The 17,692-nt window shown below is 39.6% G+C and overlaps 1 protein-coding gene across 1 annotated transcript in view; it reads left to right on the forward strand.

Annotated features, from left to right (window-relative positions):
• Positions 1 to 17,692, forward strand: part of Exoc2 (exocyst complex component 2) — a 167,787-nt gene that overhangs the window by 35,555 nt on the left and 114,540 nt on the right. The window contains exons 3-6 of the mRNA XM_041632905.1: positions 3,516 to 3,692; positions 6,148 to 6,274; positions 14,067 to 14,180; positions 15,620 to 15,744. Of these exons, the coding sequence (XP_041488839.1) occupies positions 3,516 to 3,692; positions 6,148 to 6,274; positions 14,067 to 14,180; positions 15,620 to 15,744 (543 nt within the window). The remainder of the gene's footprint in view (positions 1 to 3,515; positions 3,693 to 6,147; positions 6,275 to 14,066; positions 14,181 to 15,619; positions 15,745 to 17,692) is intronic.

The raw sequence follows: 17,692 nt of genomic DNA on the forward strand, positions 1-17,692 counted from the left end.
TGAAAATAGAAGTGATTGTTGAATAGTGGGGCTAGAGGGCAAATTTAAAATATAATTTTGTGATCAATTATATGAACTACAAAATAGGGTGTAGAGGTGCATTCCCAGCACATGCTGTTGGAGACTGCCCTAATCTTTCACATGAGTCTGTTCTAGACTTGGCATTCTTTTGACTGAGTTCGTTACTGCCAGAGACCCAGTTAGTCTGAGCTGGAACCGCCTTTCTGTGCTGGCTGCTGGTGACTAGATTTTGACTATTCGGAAATGTTTTCTTTATAGAGGAAGCAAATTGAAGTACAGCATTGTAGTTTATAATTGAGGTTTGTGCTTCCCAGATAATCATCTTTGCTTATGTTATTTAACTGTATTATGTACAATTTCCCCTTTTTGATAATTTTTCGTAGTTAGGAAATATCTCTTAAATTTATTTTTACAAAGATAAGTGAGTGAAGAGGATGGCCCTGATCTTTGCCCCTTCCTACCAATTGCTGGGATTGTAGGTAGGCACAACCATGCTTGATGTATGCTTTGGTGGGGATCAGACCCAGGGCTTTGCATGTGCTAGGCAGGCCTTCTACCGAAGGAGCCAAATTCCAACCCAGAGATCGTCATGTCTTGACTTTTGACGTAGTTCAGTCCAGTTGTCTCTTTATCCATGTTGGGAGGAAAACCCTTGGAATGCGCGAAAACATACCATATAGATGAAATTTATTTCTAAGATTGTAACCTCTAGTGTCAAAATATGAGAGTCAGCAGTCTATGTACATTTTAATCTTGCTTTATCTTTGGATGATGCTATTTTTATTTGACCAAGTGAATATTACTTTCATAACCTTGCTAGTTTACCTTTCAACCTGTCTTATCTGTTGCCAATAAACCATTTTTAAAAAATAGCATGTTCAACTTGATAAATATTTTTTGTGTTTTTAACTGAGATGACACCTATGTTGTGAAGTTACATTTTAAAACCTGGGGCTAAACCAGGAAGGGCAGTGTGCTCCTTTGAGCCCAGCACATGGAGTCAGAGGAAGAAGATAGATCTCTGTGAGGTTGAGCTCAGCCTGGTCAGTGTGGAGTTCCAGGCAAGTCAGCACAACACAGTGTGACCCTGTCTCAACGAACAGTGTCAACACAAAAATTCCAGTGCTTCCCAAACAATAATGATGCTATATTTCGTGAGGTAGATTTGTTAGAAAATTGTAAGTAAGCAAAAAGGGGGGGGGGGCTTAAGCAATTAAAAAAGGTCATATGATCTTATTTTCATTTTGTGATATTAAAAGTAATTGTTGGAATCTATATCTAATTTATATGCTGATTATTAATCTTTTGGAGTAAAATGCAGATCAGATACTTAACTTAGAGGAACCTTGGAAACATATATGAGCAGATGCATATTTGTATATTTTTGCTCTTGATTAAGGTATTGTGTTTGTACAGCTCATTTAAAAATGTATTATATAGTGAAGAAATATAAGTTAATAGATAATCATCTATAATAGTCAAGCTTGTAGTCATGTTAGTTAGATTTTCTAGATGTATAGAGATATATTTCAGTTAGATAGGTATTCTTCAAATCTTTCAGAGATCTTTACAATATGACATTTAAAATGTTTTAAGAACTTAGGACTTTTCATCACAATTAGACATATCTGCTCCTGGTAGCACCAATCTATTTCAAGTGTTTGATGGGCATCAAAGAGGCTCCTTATGGAGTTTGTTAGCCATATAGGCAAGAAACTGCTCTTGCCTGGACTGCTTGATGCTATGCTTTATGAACTGGACAAGCAGGACCTACAGAGAAATGACTGCTGAACTTGCCTAAAGGTGAGATGATCTTTTGAGGTTCCTGCTTCATGAAAGAGTCTGCTAGACATTCTGCAGGATACAGAAGAAAGTGACTGACATGCTGCCAATATAGGCAGAACTGTCTTTGAAATTTCCTGCTACGTGGAAAAGTCTGGTGGATACTTTGGGCCTGTGGGCTGAAGATTGGATGCCCCAGTGATACAGAAGAACTTTGAGTGACTGTCTAGGCAGTGATATGTTTCTGTCAATTCTAGAGTTTTAGGAGTTGCATACAGTGTACTTCCTGTTTACTTAGGTAATATTATATCCTTCTGGAATCTTTGATGGAGTTGAAGAATAGATATAGTTTTCCTTAGTCATGATAAAAGATAAAATAGATATAAATATTGTAACTATAATTCTTGCTTGATAACTGTTTCGTTATATGTAATTTTACTATGTTAAAGTTAAAACCTTCCTTTTTATTTACACACAAAAGAGGAGGTGATGTAGGATTCCCCTCTGTATGCTGTGAATACCATTGGTTAATAAAGAAACTGTCTTAGGCCTGTGATAGGGTAGAGTAGAGCTAGGTAGGGAAAACTAAACTGAATGCTGGGAGAAGGAAGGCAGAGTCAAAGAGAAGCCATTAACCCTAGTGGAGACAGAAGCCAGAACTTTACCTGGTAAGCCACAGCCTTGCCTTATGGCGATATACAGATTAATAGAAATGTGTTAAATTAATATGTAAGTGCTAGCCAATAAGAATTTAGAGCTAATGGGCCAAGCAGTGATTTAATTAATATAGTTTCTGTGTGGTTATTTCAGGAGTCTGGGCAGCCAGGAAACAAGCAGTCTCTCATACACCACATAGTCTTGTTCTTGACTAGTTGATGCCACCTGTGCCTTCCTGGATATCATTTATATTTACTCATATGAGGTGCATCTGAAATATTATCTTATGAATGTGCTTTAGCATACAGTGTTTTTACACTATACTCTGGCATTTAGAGTTGAGTCATTCTCTCTCAGACAACCTGGCTGGGTATTGCTTTCAGTCATGTCGGAGCTTGGCGATGGGCCTGAGTTGGGGGTGCTGGTTTATTAGGAAGCTGAATGGTGGAAGGCTAGTATAGTGATGTTTTGTTAGGAAAGTTTTGTTAGATAAACTACCACCGAGAAGCTGCTGAGGCGATATAAGAGCTGAGAGTCATCCGATAGTGGTCTAGAGTGCATCTGAGTCACTGCTCTAGCCTTTGCTTGAACTAATTCAGTACCCAGCTCAGTGCATTCAATAAGACTGAGTGTAACAGAGCACTGGAAACAGCACACTCAGATTCTTTTTAGAAGATGGATAAGTTTAGAATTTTTTAGGAAATGATCCCCAAATGTCTTGTGTGTTTTATCCCTTGTGTCAATAACTTAAACTTCTTATGGTAGCAGTGCTTTCTGGAAACAATTGGGAGTCTTATAGTCTAAGTAATCTGAGTGCCTGGGCTTAGCTGTAGCCCATAATTGTTCTAATTCTGCTGAGAGTGGAAAAAGCTTAATACAGTCTGAAAGCAGTCTTAGGTGTCAGAGAGAAGACCAGGGAGATGGAGTGGGCCGGTGGTGACTCAGCAGGCTCCGTGTCTGCCAGGCACTGTCTTTGACATCTGTTAGAATAGGAAATGTGGTTGATTTGTTTGTTTTTTTTTTTTAATTTGTTGTATACCTGCTTTTACTTCCAGGCTTGACAATTTGTGGCCATAATTGCCTCCTCACGGCAGAATGGATGTCTGCAAGTAAAATCGTGTGTCGTGTGGGCCAAGCCAAAAATGACAAAGGAGACATTATTGTCACAACTAAGTCAGGGGGCAAAGGAACCTCAACAGTATCTTTTAAACTACTGAAACCTGAAAAAATAGGTAAGACTCGTAGTGACTTTATTTTAAGGAGAGCATATTGGCCTTCAGAGGCTAACACTGGTGGATTTTGTCAAACCCACTTAATTCTCATTCTCGTTGCATGTAGTGTGTTCATTTTGATGACACCAGAATGCGTCTCTAAGTTTGCATTACCCCTTTTGTTCATGACTGTTTTCTCTGTCATGGTAGAGCCTCGCGGGCTGGCTCTGAACTCACTGTGCAGCATTCTTTTGAAAGGCAGTTTACTAAGTGACTGTCAGTGTAAAGATGACAGTTGGAAGATACGTCTTACAACTGATAAAATCTGTTTCCGTGGCAGTTTGGGATTCTAGTTCTGGCTTCTTGATCTTGAACATATGACATTGACATTGCTTTAACACTGTTACACCGTTAAGATTCAAAGTGGAGTAGCTTCTAGGTTGACCAAATCCATGATGGTTTTATCTAAATGATCCCCCCCCCCCCTTTATTTTTTGTATCTTTCCAGGGCGAGATGAAATGTAGCCTTCTAGCTTCCCACGCTCTTCTTTGTCCTCCGTCCTCCGGAGTTATACTTCCTCTTTTTGTGTGTATTTACCTCCTGCTACCTTGCAGTGCTTAAGATTTGGGTCTGAGGAACCAGACTCTTCAAATTCTGAACCTAGGCTCTTACCAATAGCTATGTAGCTACAATACCTGTTTTCTGGTAATAAAAGCAGAGTGGTGACATCTACCTCATAGGAAGTTAGATAAGTTAGAACATAAATGTAAAGTATCTAGCACCTTTAAAGAACAAATTAGTAATTTTAAAATTATTCCCTGGGATACTTTATCTCTCATTGTGATCCTGTAAGATCTTGCATAAATATACAAATATAAGATTTTTGTGTAATTTAAGAATGGCAGTCCTAATTTATTTCAGACAGTGCTCTCACTATAGAAAAAAATAAGTTTTTTTTAAAAATCTATCTCACCTCATAAAGCTTTCCTACAGTGCTGTCCTCCACAAATCCTTATTACAATTTTGAAGTAAAAACATATAGAGGAAAACTAAAATTGTAATTAGTATATGATATATACATGTATATGTAGAAATATAACCCCATTTATATATATTTTTATATTTTCACATCTTCAGATAGTGAAATCTGAAATCAAAGCATGAGCCTGTTTTACAGCTTTCTGGAGGAAGTGTAAACATACTGATAATATTCATATTTTATAATACTTGGTTCTATAGCACATGAAGAGAATTTAGGTGAAAGTGTAGTTTTATTCTGAATGCCCAGCCCAGGGTAGAATGGCTCACAGAAGATGCAGTGCAGAGTTAACGACATAGCCCTGGAGTTTTGGACTTCTGCACAAGCTTGTGTGGAGCCCTTGTTAATGTCTGCTATGGCTGCCCAAGTAGTCTGTTTGCTGAGTCCTGTTGTTGCCCGGTGTTCAGACAACCTTCCTCTGGGAAGCCTCAGCTCTGCCACTCCCAGTGCAGCCAGCAGGGCACACTTGCTCCAAGCTGCTTGGTTCTTCAGTCCTGCTCTGCCGCCCGGAGTCCCTGGAGTGGTAATGGGCATGTGCTCTCAGAGTTTGGTCCATGAAGGAGAATGCTGTCTGTAGAGTTTGTGTCTTGTTTGCAGGTGTCTACCCAGTCAGTTTTCCCTGAATAATATTGCCATTTCCATTATGGAAGCCATGCACTCTTTAACCAGTTTAATGGTTAGATATTTTGGTTAGATTTACCAAATCAGCCTGTGCTAGGGAAAAATGCTTGCTCTCTCTCTCTCTCTCTCTCTCTCTCTCTCTCTCTCTTGCTCTCTCTCTCTTTCATTCTTAGTATTGTTATAAGACATTTTCATTTTCAGCATTCTGAATAATGAACAGTATGAGAAATAACGACTGTTCTATCTTGGCATAATTATTCATGAAAACATGTCAGTGCTTAGAGAAAGAAAAGGCATTTCTTGAGTTTTCAAAAGCAAAAATACAAGTCATACATCTATGACAGCTTCTCTGCAGTTACGTTCAAGGAGCTCTCTGTGGCACTGTTGCTTAGCTTGAATGTTTAGTGCCTTGAGATTTCTTAGCCAAAAGCTGGCATAGTTCAGAGTATTTTCTTGAATAAAAAGTTATTATAAGTCATATCATTGTATCTTATATTTAATTTTCCAAATATTAATATCAACTTAATCAATACTTAACAGTGTATAAATAATTTTATATGTTATTTGGAAAATGTTTTGTTTTTTCAGAATGCTTTGTGAGTTACTTAAAATCAGTTCCATTGAACAATGTATAGTGACTCTGTAAACCCAGAGGTGGTGCTTGGCTGTTCTCTAGAATCTCAGTAGTTTTTATAAAGTCACCAGGCATGAGAAGATTTGAGCTGTAGTACCCAAACCTCTTAAAAAACAAAGGTGAGATCCATGGTGCCTGGAGAATTTGTATCTTATTGAATGCATACCTCTCATCTTTACAGGCATCTTAGATCAGTCTGCAGTGTGGGTGGATGAAATGAATTATTATGATATGCGGACTGACAGAAATAAAGGGATTCCTCCCTTGTCACTCCGTCCTGCAAATCCACTTGGCATTGAAATTGAAAAGTGAGTACTGTTTGGTTCTTTAATTTCCAGCTTCTAAGAGTTTTATGTTCTTTCAGTGGAGGGAGTCACCTTCAGGGATGTCCTGGAGAGCACAGGTGAAGGCAACTCAGCCAAATGGATTATTTACTATTATTATTTATTTTGATTATTAATTATTATTTCTGTAATAAAATTTATGAAGTTTGATGAGTTTTGCTTCAGTGTTTTATTAGATAAATCTTTGACAAAATTATTTTGTTTTGGGGGGAGTTTACATTTTGTGATTATAAAATGTTTAAAAATTTTAATAACTACTAACTTTTAGTTTGGGGTTTTGGTTGTGGAATGTAGGGCCCTTACATGCTAGTCAACTATTCTCCTATGAAGCTTCCCCTTGTTGTAGCACACTCTTAATTAATGATATGAGCATTAGCACATTTTAATATATTTAGATGATATTTAAATCAATAGCATTATAATCTGTTGATTTTCTTCACTTTCCTAGTAATATTTTAGAATAATTTGGTCCAAAGGGATCTTTTGCTTTTGATAAGTCCTGCCTAAAGTTTTGTTTATCAGAATTGTGCCAGTTGAGTGATACCTTGTTTTATAAGTGAAAGCCTTGTTTATGAAAGCTTTATATATGAAAGTTTTGTTTTCACAATCCCAGGTGTGGCCACTGTCTTAGTTGGTGTGTCTGTTGCTGTGAAGAGACGCTATGACCATGGCAGCCCTTATAGTAGAAAACATTTAATTGGAATGGCTTGCTTACAGTTTCAGAGGTTCAATCCATTGTCATCATGGCAGGGAGTATGGCAGTATGCAGACAGACAGGATGCTGGAGGAGGAGCTGAGAATCCTACATCTTGCAGGCAACAGGAAATTAACTGACAGTCACACTGAGCAAAGCATAAGCAAAAGAGACCTCCAAGCCTGCCCCCACAGTGCACTTCCTCCGACAAGGTCATACCAACTCCAACGAAGCCATACTTCCTAATAGTGATACTCCCTATGACCAACTACCACAGCTACCTTTATCCATGTATCTTAAGCCAGTTACATAACATATTCCTTTTATCTCATCTGTTTTCTGGCCTTAGTGATTCTGATTACAGAGTTACATGATGGGTATTAACCTAATGAAGAGTTATGGAAGGTAGCAAGTTCTGTTAATGCCTTAACCATATCCGTGTTTAGGTTTTCTAAGAATGGGGAACATTTTTATTAATCTTTAAATATGGAACCTTCGTGCCTACACTTGAAGATCATTAATACTTTTGAGGGAAAACTGCATTTTCACTGCTGTAATGTTCCTGCTCAGCTGTCTATTAAAAAGCCCTGGCATTTAGCTACTTGTATTGAGCTTGGGATGTCTAGGTAGCATATTTAAACCATGGGATATTCTAGATTTTCAAGGGTTTCAGTATCCTATAAATTAAGATCAAGACCGTTCAAAATAGAAGGGTAAAGGGCAGGTATGTTTGAGCTCACTGCCAAACATAGATAGGTAGGCTTGCAGTTGATAGATGCTACTCACAAAGCTGGGAACCTCGAACACACTGCACAGCCTGCAGCTAAACATTTCTTTACCTTTCTCTTAAGAGGTAGTGTTGTGATGCTACTCACAAAGCTGGGAACCTCGAACACACTGCACAGCCTGCAGCTAAACATTTCTTTACCTTTCTCTTAAGAGGTAGTGTTGTGTGACTTGGAGCCAAACCTTCTGGCTTTGCATTAGGCACCTAGGGCTTACTACTGAGGGCTTAAGATCAGACCTTCCCCTGGGCTGTTGTGAGGGCTGTGCATGAGAACAGACGAGCACTGCAGCCAAGTGGGTTGTGTGCTTGTTGTCGCCATGATACTTTGCTTGTCCCTGACTCAGGGCAAAGAGCTTTTTAATACTGTAGTTTCCTCCTGTTGCCATGATAAAATACCCTGACTAAAAGCAGTTTAGGGGAGAAAGAATTTATTTGACTTAAGATTCCAGATTACAGTATTATTGTGGGGAAGTCAAGGCAGGAACAGAAGACATCATGAAGGGTTTTAGTAGGCTCAAGCATGGCAACCATGGCTCTGGCAGATCTTGACCTCCCCCCTTCTTCCTTATTAAACTTTAGCTTACATTTCTAAAGCTAGCCACTAAAGTCTGTTTCCTTATTTAGATATTTTCTTATTCCAAACTCATTCCCGAGACTGGCCACCAAGGTCCAGGTTTCAAAGTATTGAAGTGCAGCAATCAAGAGCCCCTTTTGGCTAGCATTTCCAATCAGAATTGATCAACTCATTCTAACATGAGTTTCCCTTTTTCTCTTTATAAACTGCCATTTGCCTATGAGACATGCCTGCCTCTATTTTATTCAGAGGCAGTCTTTTGTCCCGCCAGGGTAAATATCCCTTATCCCTCTCCCTTGCTCCTTTTCTCCCCTCTCACTTGTCTCCTAATCCCTGTCTTTGCCACTGTGGGGCAAATAAATCTTTGTACTGAGAACTTGGTGTTCATGTGTCCTGTGCCAGTTCTGGTCCTTTTACATCACATCTACAGTCACGTGCAAAATAGGAGTGCCTGTTGCTCAGTACTTAGTCCACTCTTAAGCAGTCCAGGGCCCAGCTCTTGACTTGGCACCACCCACATTCAGAGTGGTTCTTCCCACCTCCATTAACAATCAAGACAACCCCCACAGTCATGTCTGCAGGCTTACCTGCTCTCCATGATCTCTCTGTTAGGGCCTCTTCCAAGAGGTTGTGGCAGGTTGACATTTAAAACTATCATGAGCAAGTATATTCAGTAATAATCTGTGTTAAAATTAAAAATAGGTATTATTTATTCAAATAAGTTTTCTCTCCTTCCCTCTGCTGCTCCCTCCTTCCCACCTAAGAAAACTACATGGAGTTTACTGACTTCTCTTACTTAAGGATTTGCTGATTCTTTTGCTGGCAGTGAAGCAAAGCATGAGCTCTCTACCGGGTCATCCCCTGACCCAGGTGGAAAAAGAGTGAGGGAAAGGAGGGGCAGAATGTCACACACTAGTGTGGAATTGTTTTCCTAACCCACGTAATAGTTTTTAGTAAAACCCTTTTGTCCCTGTAGAAAGTGATGTTGCATTCAGATTCTAATCCTTACTGCCTTTGGTTTTACTATGTTGTGTATGAATTTCTTAAATCATTTAAAATCTTTAAGCATTAGCCGAGGAACATGGGGACTTTACAGTTATTTGTTAGTAGAAAAGCAGTAACTAACAAGGTCTGAAGAAGTATAAAGCATATTATAAAATAATCCTCTGTGGTCCTGGTGACTCTCACTAGTAGGAGGTGGCCTTTGGGAGATGAGTCAGCGCCTGGTAACGGCCCTGTGAGTGCTGGAGGTCACTGTAGCTCACGTAGGTGTCCAGTGGAAGGGTGAGGAGTCCCGTAGTGCTGTGCCTGGTACTTAGACCATGAAAACGCAAGTGAGAATAGCGTAATATAGGCTCCTTGTTGCTCTTGGTATGAGTCGGGTTTTAATATATTTTATTGGTGGACCCAGCATGCATGCCGTCATCTTTCAGCCCACAAGTTTTTAACAAGTGGCATTTATTGGTGTCTTTGACTGTTAAAGTCCTTCATGTCCCTAAATTTCTAACTGATGTTTTTGCACACATGGTGCCATGGCACTTATAAAAATGTTACTAATTGCTCCGAAAAGGTAACTTCACTTTGCCTGAGATGAGGCTTTGCTTGTAAAAGGCCTGTATTTCTGATTTACTGTGCTGGTTGTCACAAATATGTATGTTCTTGCCTGGTTTCAGTTATAATGGATACAAACTATTTAAGCTGTAAAAGGAGATAAAAATAGGCTCCTAGTAAGTGAAAGTCTTCACTAGATTCTGTTTCTTCAAAGTCCTTTTGCCCGAGGAGAATGTTTATCAAGAAAGCCTTGGCAGTGGTGTTTGTGTGAAGTGAAGGCAGAGAAGTAGAGTGTGGCTCCTGTTTTCAATCTCTGCTCATTTTTTGAGTGAACTCTTCCTGGGGGATGATGTCTGGAGCAGTCAGTTGATAGGTATTAGCTGTTTTATCTCTACATGGCTTTTGGGCAGTGTACATCTGGCTCTGTTCTTATCGGGTCAGATTTTCAACAGAAAGAAGTAGTGACCAGTTTTCCCAGTACATTTTGAAAGTCACCTTTACAAAACAGACAGGGTGACAGCAGCCATTCCTAGGAAGATCATAGAGGTGTCTCGATTTTACCATTAGAATTCTGTAGAAGTAGATTTGTGGGCTATGGTACAGTGCCTAAGTCCAGAAACTATACCAGATTTTAAAATAAAACTTTTCCTATAATATTTTAATGTAACATTGTAAATTATTTTTGTTGAAGTTTAAAGCCGAGAGAAATGAGTGTAGCCCATGCCATCAAAGAACAGCGCCAGTCCATTAACTATCGCAGCCTTCCTGCCCTCCATGACTGCATCAAGGAAAGCACAGCATGCTTTCTCGTATGTGTTTTATGAACATTCCTCTTATGTATCTGTCTACTCGGTCAGATGCCTGAGGCTGACCCTTTCTAGAGGGATGAAGTCTGAGTTTACACTGCCATCTAACGGAAACAGTTTTAGGGGCAGCAAGAGTGGTTAGTGACTGAACTGCTTTGATTCCTTCTGAAAACGGTTTTCCTGGTGCCTGACAGTCTCTCCCTCCCAGCCGGTGGGGGAGACTACACTGGGAGTCTGCATACTCACCTTGCTCCCTCTCCCAGGCTCGCTGAGCTGTCCCTTAACTTGGAAGGCTGACCTCCTGGATCCTGTTACTCTGTGGGCTGTGACTGTGTGCCTCATGGGCTAGCCTAACACAGTGTTCCTTCCTTCTTTTTGCTGGGAGGAACATCACAGGCATTTTAAATCCACATAGATCTGTAGCAGTGCTTTTATTTCAGATCTAAGACTGGTTCCAGGCAAAACCATGACTAATGACTTGTACCCTCTGGAAGTATGTTTATTCATTTGTAAAAATGAGAATATTTAATTTACTTGCTACATTTAGAGTAAAACACAGTGGTACTTAAGAAAATAATCTGTAAAATATAAAAACTAGAAGAAAATTTAACAGCTAATAGCATTTTTGAGCAGCTTTTCATAATTACCATCGACTTTAATTCTCAAACTTGCCAAGAATGAACCGCTGTGATCCTCAGGAGTAGATGGAATCTGGAGAGCTTAGCTGCTTTCCCAGGCCTACAGGCAGAGAGATCTGGAGGCTTGTGCTCTTATGGGTTTCTGTTTTATCTTCCAGATATACATGTAAAAGATTAGTATATTTAGCTTATTTTTAAGGCTATATTAGTAAATCAAGATGCCTTCAGCTATATGTAACAAAAAATGTCAATTCATTTGTTTTAAACCAAAAGGACATTTCTTTCTCTTCTACAAAATTCAGAGGTGAACCTCTTAGTCATGTCAGTGAGGTTTGCAGAACTCAGGTTTGCTCTTCGGATAAACCAGTTTCCTTCATAATTATAAAATATTTTTCACAATTCTTGGTTTTGAAACTTGGCAGAATGATGCTCAGGGACAGAAGATGGCTATTTCTTCTAGGTTCTCTTTAAAATTGAGACCGTCTCCAGAAAGACTCCCATCAGTCTTTCTCAGACATCTCTGATCTGAGCGGGGCCACTGAATAAAGGGTAAGAGGACAGCGCAGATAGTGCTGTGTGGAGTGTGTCCTAGGAGGGACACCCAGCAGACACGAATGTAGGGAGCAAGTGAATGAATCTGAAGGCCATGGATGCAGGCCCCGGAAGCATATGAAAATGTACACATGGCTTAAATAGGGTTCAGTACCCAGTGAACAGAGTACAAGCCTCCTATGGCAGTACTGTTGAGGGCTTGAGAAGTCCCAGTTTCCCTCCTTCCATCTTGCCTTAGTTATGTACCTGGGTTTTTAGGTCAGAAATATCAGGTCATGTACCTAGCAGGTAGCCTTGGCTGCTAACCCTTTGAAGATACTAGCATCAGGAGCCCCCAGAACAGCACACAGGACTGCTGTAAAGAAAATGGAGTGCTGCTCTCCTTAGAAAAGCCCGCACTGTGCTCTTGCCAGATGCCTTCCACTCTTCTTGGTCCCCTTTCCTCTGTCAACCATGTGTCATTCTGTGTTGAATTAACTCAGCTCTGCTTCACAGTGGCTCATCCTGAGATTTTCTGTGTTGAAGGCAGGATCCAGTTTTACCTGAGTTAAGGTCTTGAAAAGTTTAAGGGAAGTTCTCAGGCTGCTGAAGGTCTCTGTGTCTCAGTTCTGGTTGCCTCTGCCACGATAGATAAAGGAGTCCATTGATCTCAAATCCATTTTCAGCTTTAGGTTTCAAAAGAAGCAGGGTTGGGGTAAGGAGCAGAAGATATGTATGGTTAGCCCTGGCCAAGTGTGCTCTGAATGGTTATTGTCTCTCTAGATTCTGCAAGGTTGTTGGACAAAGTTCTTGTCCTGTGAGTAGTTCAGTCTGCTTCCTAGAATGTGACTGCTTTTGCTGCAGGATGAGATTTAGGGTAAGGACGCCTCTGTTCTCAGTTACCCTGTGGGCCCAAACCAGTTTGTTTCTCTCTCTTTCCCTTCCTTCCTCTCCTCCCTCCTTTCCTTTCTTTTTTTCTTTTCTTTTTTTCTTTTCTTTTTTTTTTTTTTTTGATTTTTGAGGTGTGTGTTTCCCTGTGTGTCCTAAAACTTGCTCTGTAGACTAGGCTCAGAGATCCACCTGCCTCTGCCTTCCGATTGCTGGGTTTAAAGGCGCACGCCTCCACATCTAGCCTGCAAAACGAGTTTCTAAGTGCCCATTATAGCCTACAGTGTGATACAGTAACTAACAGAGGAAAGAGAGTCTGTCACCATCTACCCACCCTGTCACAGTCAGACTATCAACTATTGATCGTGCTTGGGAGAAGGAAGAAAAAGTATTACCTTGGGGTGAAGATGGCACATTGGTCATGGTGAGGCTCCGTTGTGTGTGTGTGTGTGTGTGTGTGTGTGTGTGTGTGTGTGAGAGAGAGAGAGCTGTGTATGTTAATACGTAGATATTAAGACTCCAGACATAAATCTAGAAATACTAGAACTGTCTGTGTTTTCTTTTAGCATAGGGGTATTTCTCATTGAATAAAATGTAAATGTCTATGAAGCGATTTTCTGTTTTTACCTTATAATTTGTCATGAGCAGTCTCTCAGGGCTGAGGAAGCGTTTTCAGAAAAGGGTTCTGCAAGAAGAACAAGTACACATAAACATGAATGTACCAGGGAATATAATATGCCTGAGGCTCTGAAGCTTCTAATGTGAGAACTGGTGTTGCAGAAATGAGTCTTAAGAGATGAGCAGGCTCAGTACAGGGAAACCCTTAAATGTGCAGCTGAGAATTTGAACTTCGTCCTGCAAACAGGGAGGTGGGTCAGCGGCAAAGCTTGAAAATTGCTTGACTAGGGACAGGGTCTGATCAGGGTAGATACAGTGTGAACTTTCCCTGGAGAATAGCAAACTTCAGTTCACCTCAGATAGGACAAAGACAGGCCAGTGTTCACCTCAGTTAGGACAGTTACAGGCTAATGTTCACCTCAGAACAGTGACAGGTTAAAGAAATGATTCCACTTGCACTGCTTAATTTTAAATGTCAGCTTGCCACAACAAAGTTTACATGATAGGAAATCAGCCACAATATAGAAATAATATTCCATACTGTGTTCAAATATGTTCTTGATAGCTTATTGTATATAATATACAGTCAGACTTGTATTTTAATTTATTGTGTAGTATTTTGTGATGATAGTATCAGTTGTAATGGATTTTAACTCTTTTTCTCTCTAGAAGTAAACTTCCTCAGAAGGACTTAGAAGCGTTGTTTCATGGCATGAGTGCTGATTTTACAAGCGAGAATTTTTCAGCTGCGTGGTATCTTATAGAGAATCACTCCACCACCAGGTTAGTGGACTTTAGACCCTGAACTCTGAGGGCTTCAGACAGTGGGCCCGTGTGCAGTAACCCTGACTTAAGTCTGGCCTTGCAGATGGTGACACCTGTAGGTTGTGAGTTCTCTGACTTGGGGAGTCCCTAACAGTCTCAGTTTATCTGTCTCCTTGTTTGTAGAGTGTTAGAAGACTTTTCTTTCTCACCCCACCATCGTTTGTGCAGCTCGGGAACATGTGTAGTATTGGTAGGTGACCTAAACAGATTCTTGTGACTGTCATGTGCTTTCCTACCAGTCACACACACTGGTAAGTTCTGTGTGAAATGTAGAACACAGAGCAAGCTTATTATTATGTGAAGATAAGGCCAGGGTTGGCTCTCCGAGTTCTTTTGTTCCTTTAGCATTTTACTTCACTATAAAGAGCATACTTGTAACTTTTTTGCCAGATTGATTTAAAACACCAGTGTTAATGAAACCATTTAGATAAAGGAGTTGCTTTTTATATTCTTTGTAAGACAGTTAAAGTGTATGTTAATATAATTTTATTCACTTACAGAAGTGAAACCCATTATTAGAAAATATGAGGAAAAGTTGGTTATTTAATGCATAAATGAATTTGGTTTGATAATATTTTAAAGCAGATGCTGTAAGAGTCCATCCGTGATTGTAAAGTTAGCTTGAATTTTTCTCTGTGCACATGCTTTTCCTGTCATAACTCAGAATTGGTGTGTTCGGTGTGTGGGTTACTATGGTACTTAAAACAATATCGAGATTTTCTTAACAGATTTTGTCATCTCAAATGGAAATAAAATTTCTAAAATACAGAGTCCCATCTTTTCTTCCTCTCAGCTTTTGATAGAAGTAAAATGATATGGTCGTTCTGCCTTTTTACAAATTTTAAACGAGTCTACACAGTGGTAGCTTTCGTCATGCCTCTTCACACGTGCATCACATGTGCTTTGTCTCTTGCTTGAACTGGGAGTCACCCCAGGCTCTGTGTAATTTGTCATTAAGGACAGAGGACTGTGTATTGAGGGTGAGATGATCCTTGTGCTCAGTGTTCCAGGATACTTGCATGAGTGAGTGGAAGACTCTGCCTTCAAACAACTGCCCCTTTGAACTACTACCTGGGACAGCTGGGTCTCCTGTCAGTAAAAGATACTCAGAACCTCTAGCTCCAAATCATGAATATTGTATATCTACATTTGTACTTACTTCTTAGTGACCTGGCATACTTGGAATTATCATCTGATGCTATAAGACTAGTTTTATGTCTGTTGGGCATCAGAGTAAATAAAATGTTTAAATCTAGATAAGAATTTGAAATATTTTTGTTTTTCCGTGGCTATTAATGTATATGCCGCACAGAACCTTCAGCATTCCTGTTGCTTTACACTTAATGGATTATCTTGTCAGGAGTCTCAGGCAGTTGATTTCTTTTAATTCATTTCAGTTTTGAACAGCTCAAGATGGCAGTCACCAACCTCAAAAGGCAGGCCAATAAGAAAAGCGAGGGGAGTCTGGCCTATGTGAAGGGCGGCCTCAGTACCTTCTTTGAAGCTCAGGATGCTCTCTCAGGTAAGGAAACCCTGAGAACCATCTGCCGGGGCTTCCACTGTGGAAACCCGACACTATGCTCCCTCGTGTTTATGGGGTGTGACATTCAGTCTGTATTTATAAAAGTAGAGGTTTAAAACGTTCCATAAATATTTGTTGCAGACTGCGCTGAAATCTCTTTGAAGGCCTGGTACTGTAAATATTTGTCTCGAAGGCTCTGTTGACCCATCTTACATGTGAAATAGGAGACCCCTGTTCTGCTGCGTGATGCTCAGTCTTTGGGGCTGATAAGAAATTGAATCTCAGTGGGCAAAGTTCTAGAATTCTTAAAATCCTTTTACAGACATCACATCTTACTCATGCGCCTAATTCTGAAAATGTTCTCCATTCTGTGTTTCATTTGGGAAGGACTGATGATGATGTGGCGCGATTTTTAGCCATTACCCCAGAGGCCCCCAGCATACACAATCAACTACTACTTTCTGACATCATCATTACAAGAACGGAAAATTATGTTATCAGAGCTTTAGATTTCACAATGGAAGACACTGAGTAGGTTTCTAAAAGCTGCTTTTAGTTCATTTGTTTATAGTGAGAATAATATGTATAGTGAGAAATATATATATATATATATATATATATATATATATATATAAAATTTGCCATAATTCCTTTTGGAAATGAAGGTCTTTATAATTAAGTACTTATATTCTATTAATAATTTATTTGTGTGTGTGTGTGTGTACCATAGCACTTGTGTGGAGGTCAGAAAAACACTTGTAGAAGTCAGTTCTTATTCCATCATATTGTGCCTGGGGATGAAACTTGGTTTTGAGGCTTGTTGGTAAGCATGTTTGCCCACTGAGCTATCTTACCCATCCATAACTAGTCCATTTTTCTTAACTGTATTTTAAAAGGCTGTACCTTCTTCAGAAAGTAATGTGTATTAAGAGTTCTTACTGTTTTTTAAAAATCAGATAATGATATCCCTCTGTTCACTAAGTGAGTCTCTTCCTTGTAGGTGGTGGTTAGGGCTTTGGTTGGGTGCAGTGCATGCTGGGAAGGAGTAGAGCGGGGCAGACCCCTGACTCCCTGTCATCACTGATGGGTGTGTCATTGCTGAATCTCTGCATTCCTAGTCATTGTTCTTACGGCAGCAGGAGAGAACTGAGCTTGTGTGACCAGCTCTGTGTTGTAAGGTAAATATAGTATTTACCAGACATGTACTCTGGAAGTAAATTGGGAGCTTCAGATTTTGCAAAGTCCATACTGACTGTCACTAATTTGATGACTTTATAGCATGTATAAAGAGGTTATCATAGTCAATTTAAAAACATTAGCAATATGCCATATGTTTTTATATAAAAATTTTTAATTTTATATATTAGCTAGCCCCAATTCCCCCTCCCTCCCCTTTTCCTGCCCCCTCAGCTGTCTCTCCTACTTATGGCTTTTCTGTGTTTTATAGAAAGAGGAAGCATATTTTTGAAAAGCAGAAATAATTAACAAGGGTTACTTATTGGCAGAGGTAATCATATTAACATTGTGATGTATTTTCTTTTAGTCTACTTTTCTTTGCTAATATTAAGTATATGTTACTGTGACATAATACCATATGTCGAGTTCGATGTACTAGACACCTTTTTTTTCCATTAAATTGTTTTACCCTTTTATGCTCATTGTGCTGTGACATTTTTCATAATTTTTTTCAAATAGGTCATGTACTCTGATTATATTTATTTCCTACCCAGTTCCTCCTGTTCTTCTCTCAGGCAGTTTTCCTTCCATGAGAGGGAGAGGGAGAGAGGAAAAGAGAAGGAGGGGGAGAGAAAGAGAGAGATCTGGATTTGCTTACTTCATTTAATAAGCTGTCCAGTACGTCTGTTTTCCTGTAGAGATACAGTTTTGTATTTAACTGGCTGAATAAAATTCTGTCGTTTGTCTATGTCTATGTATCTATCATCTCTCT

Source organism: Microtus oregoni, unplaced genomic scaffold (genome assembly GCF_018167655.1).
Source record: "Microtus oregoni isolate MIOR12 unplaced genomic scaffold, Mior012 000042F_ref0000377, whole genome shotgun sequence".
Lineage (NCBI taxonomy): Eukaryota > Metazoa > Chordata > Mammalia > Rodentia > Cricetidae > Microtus > Microtus oregoni.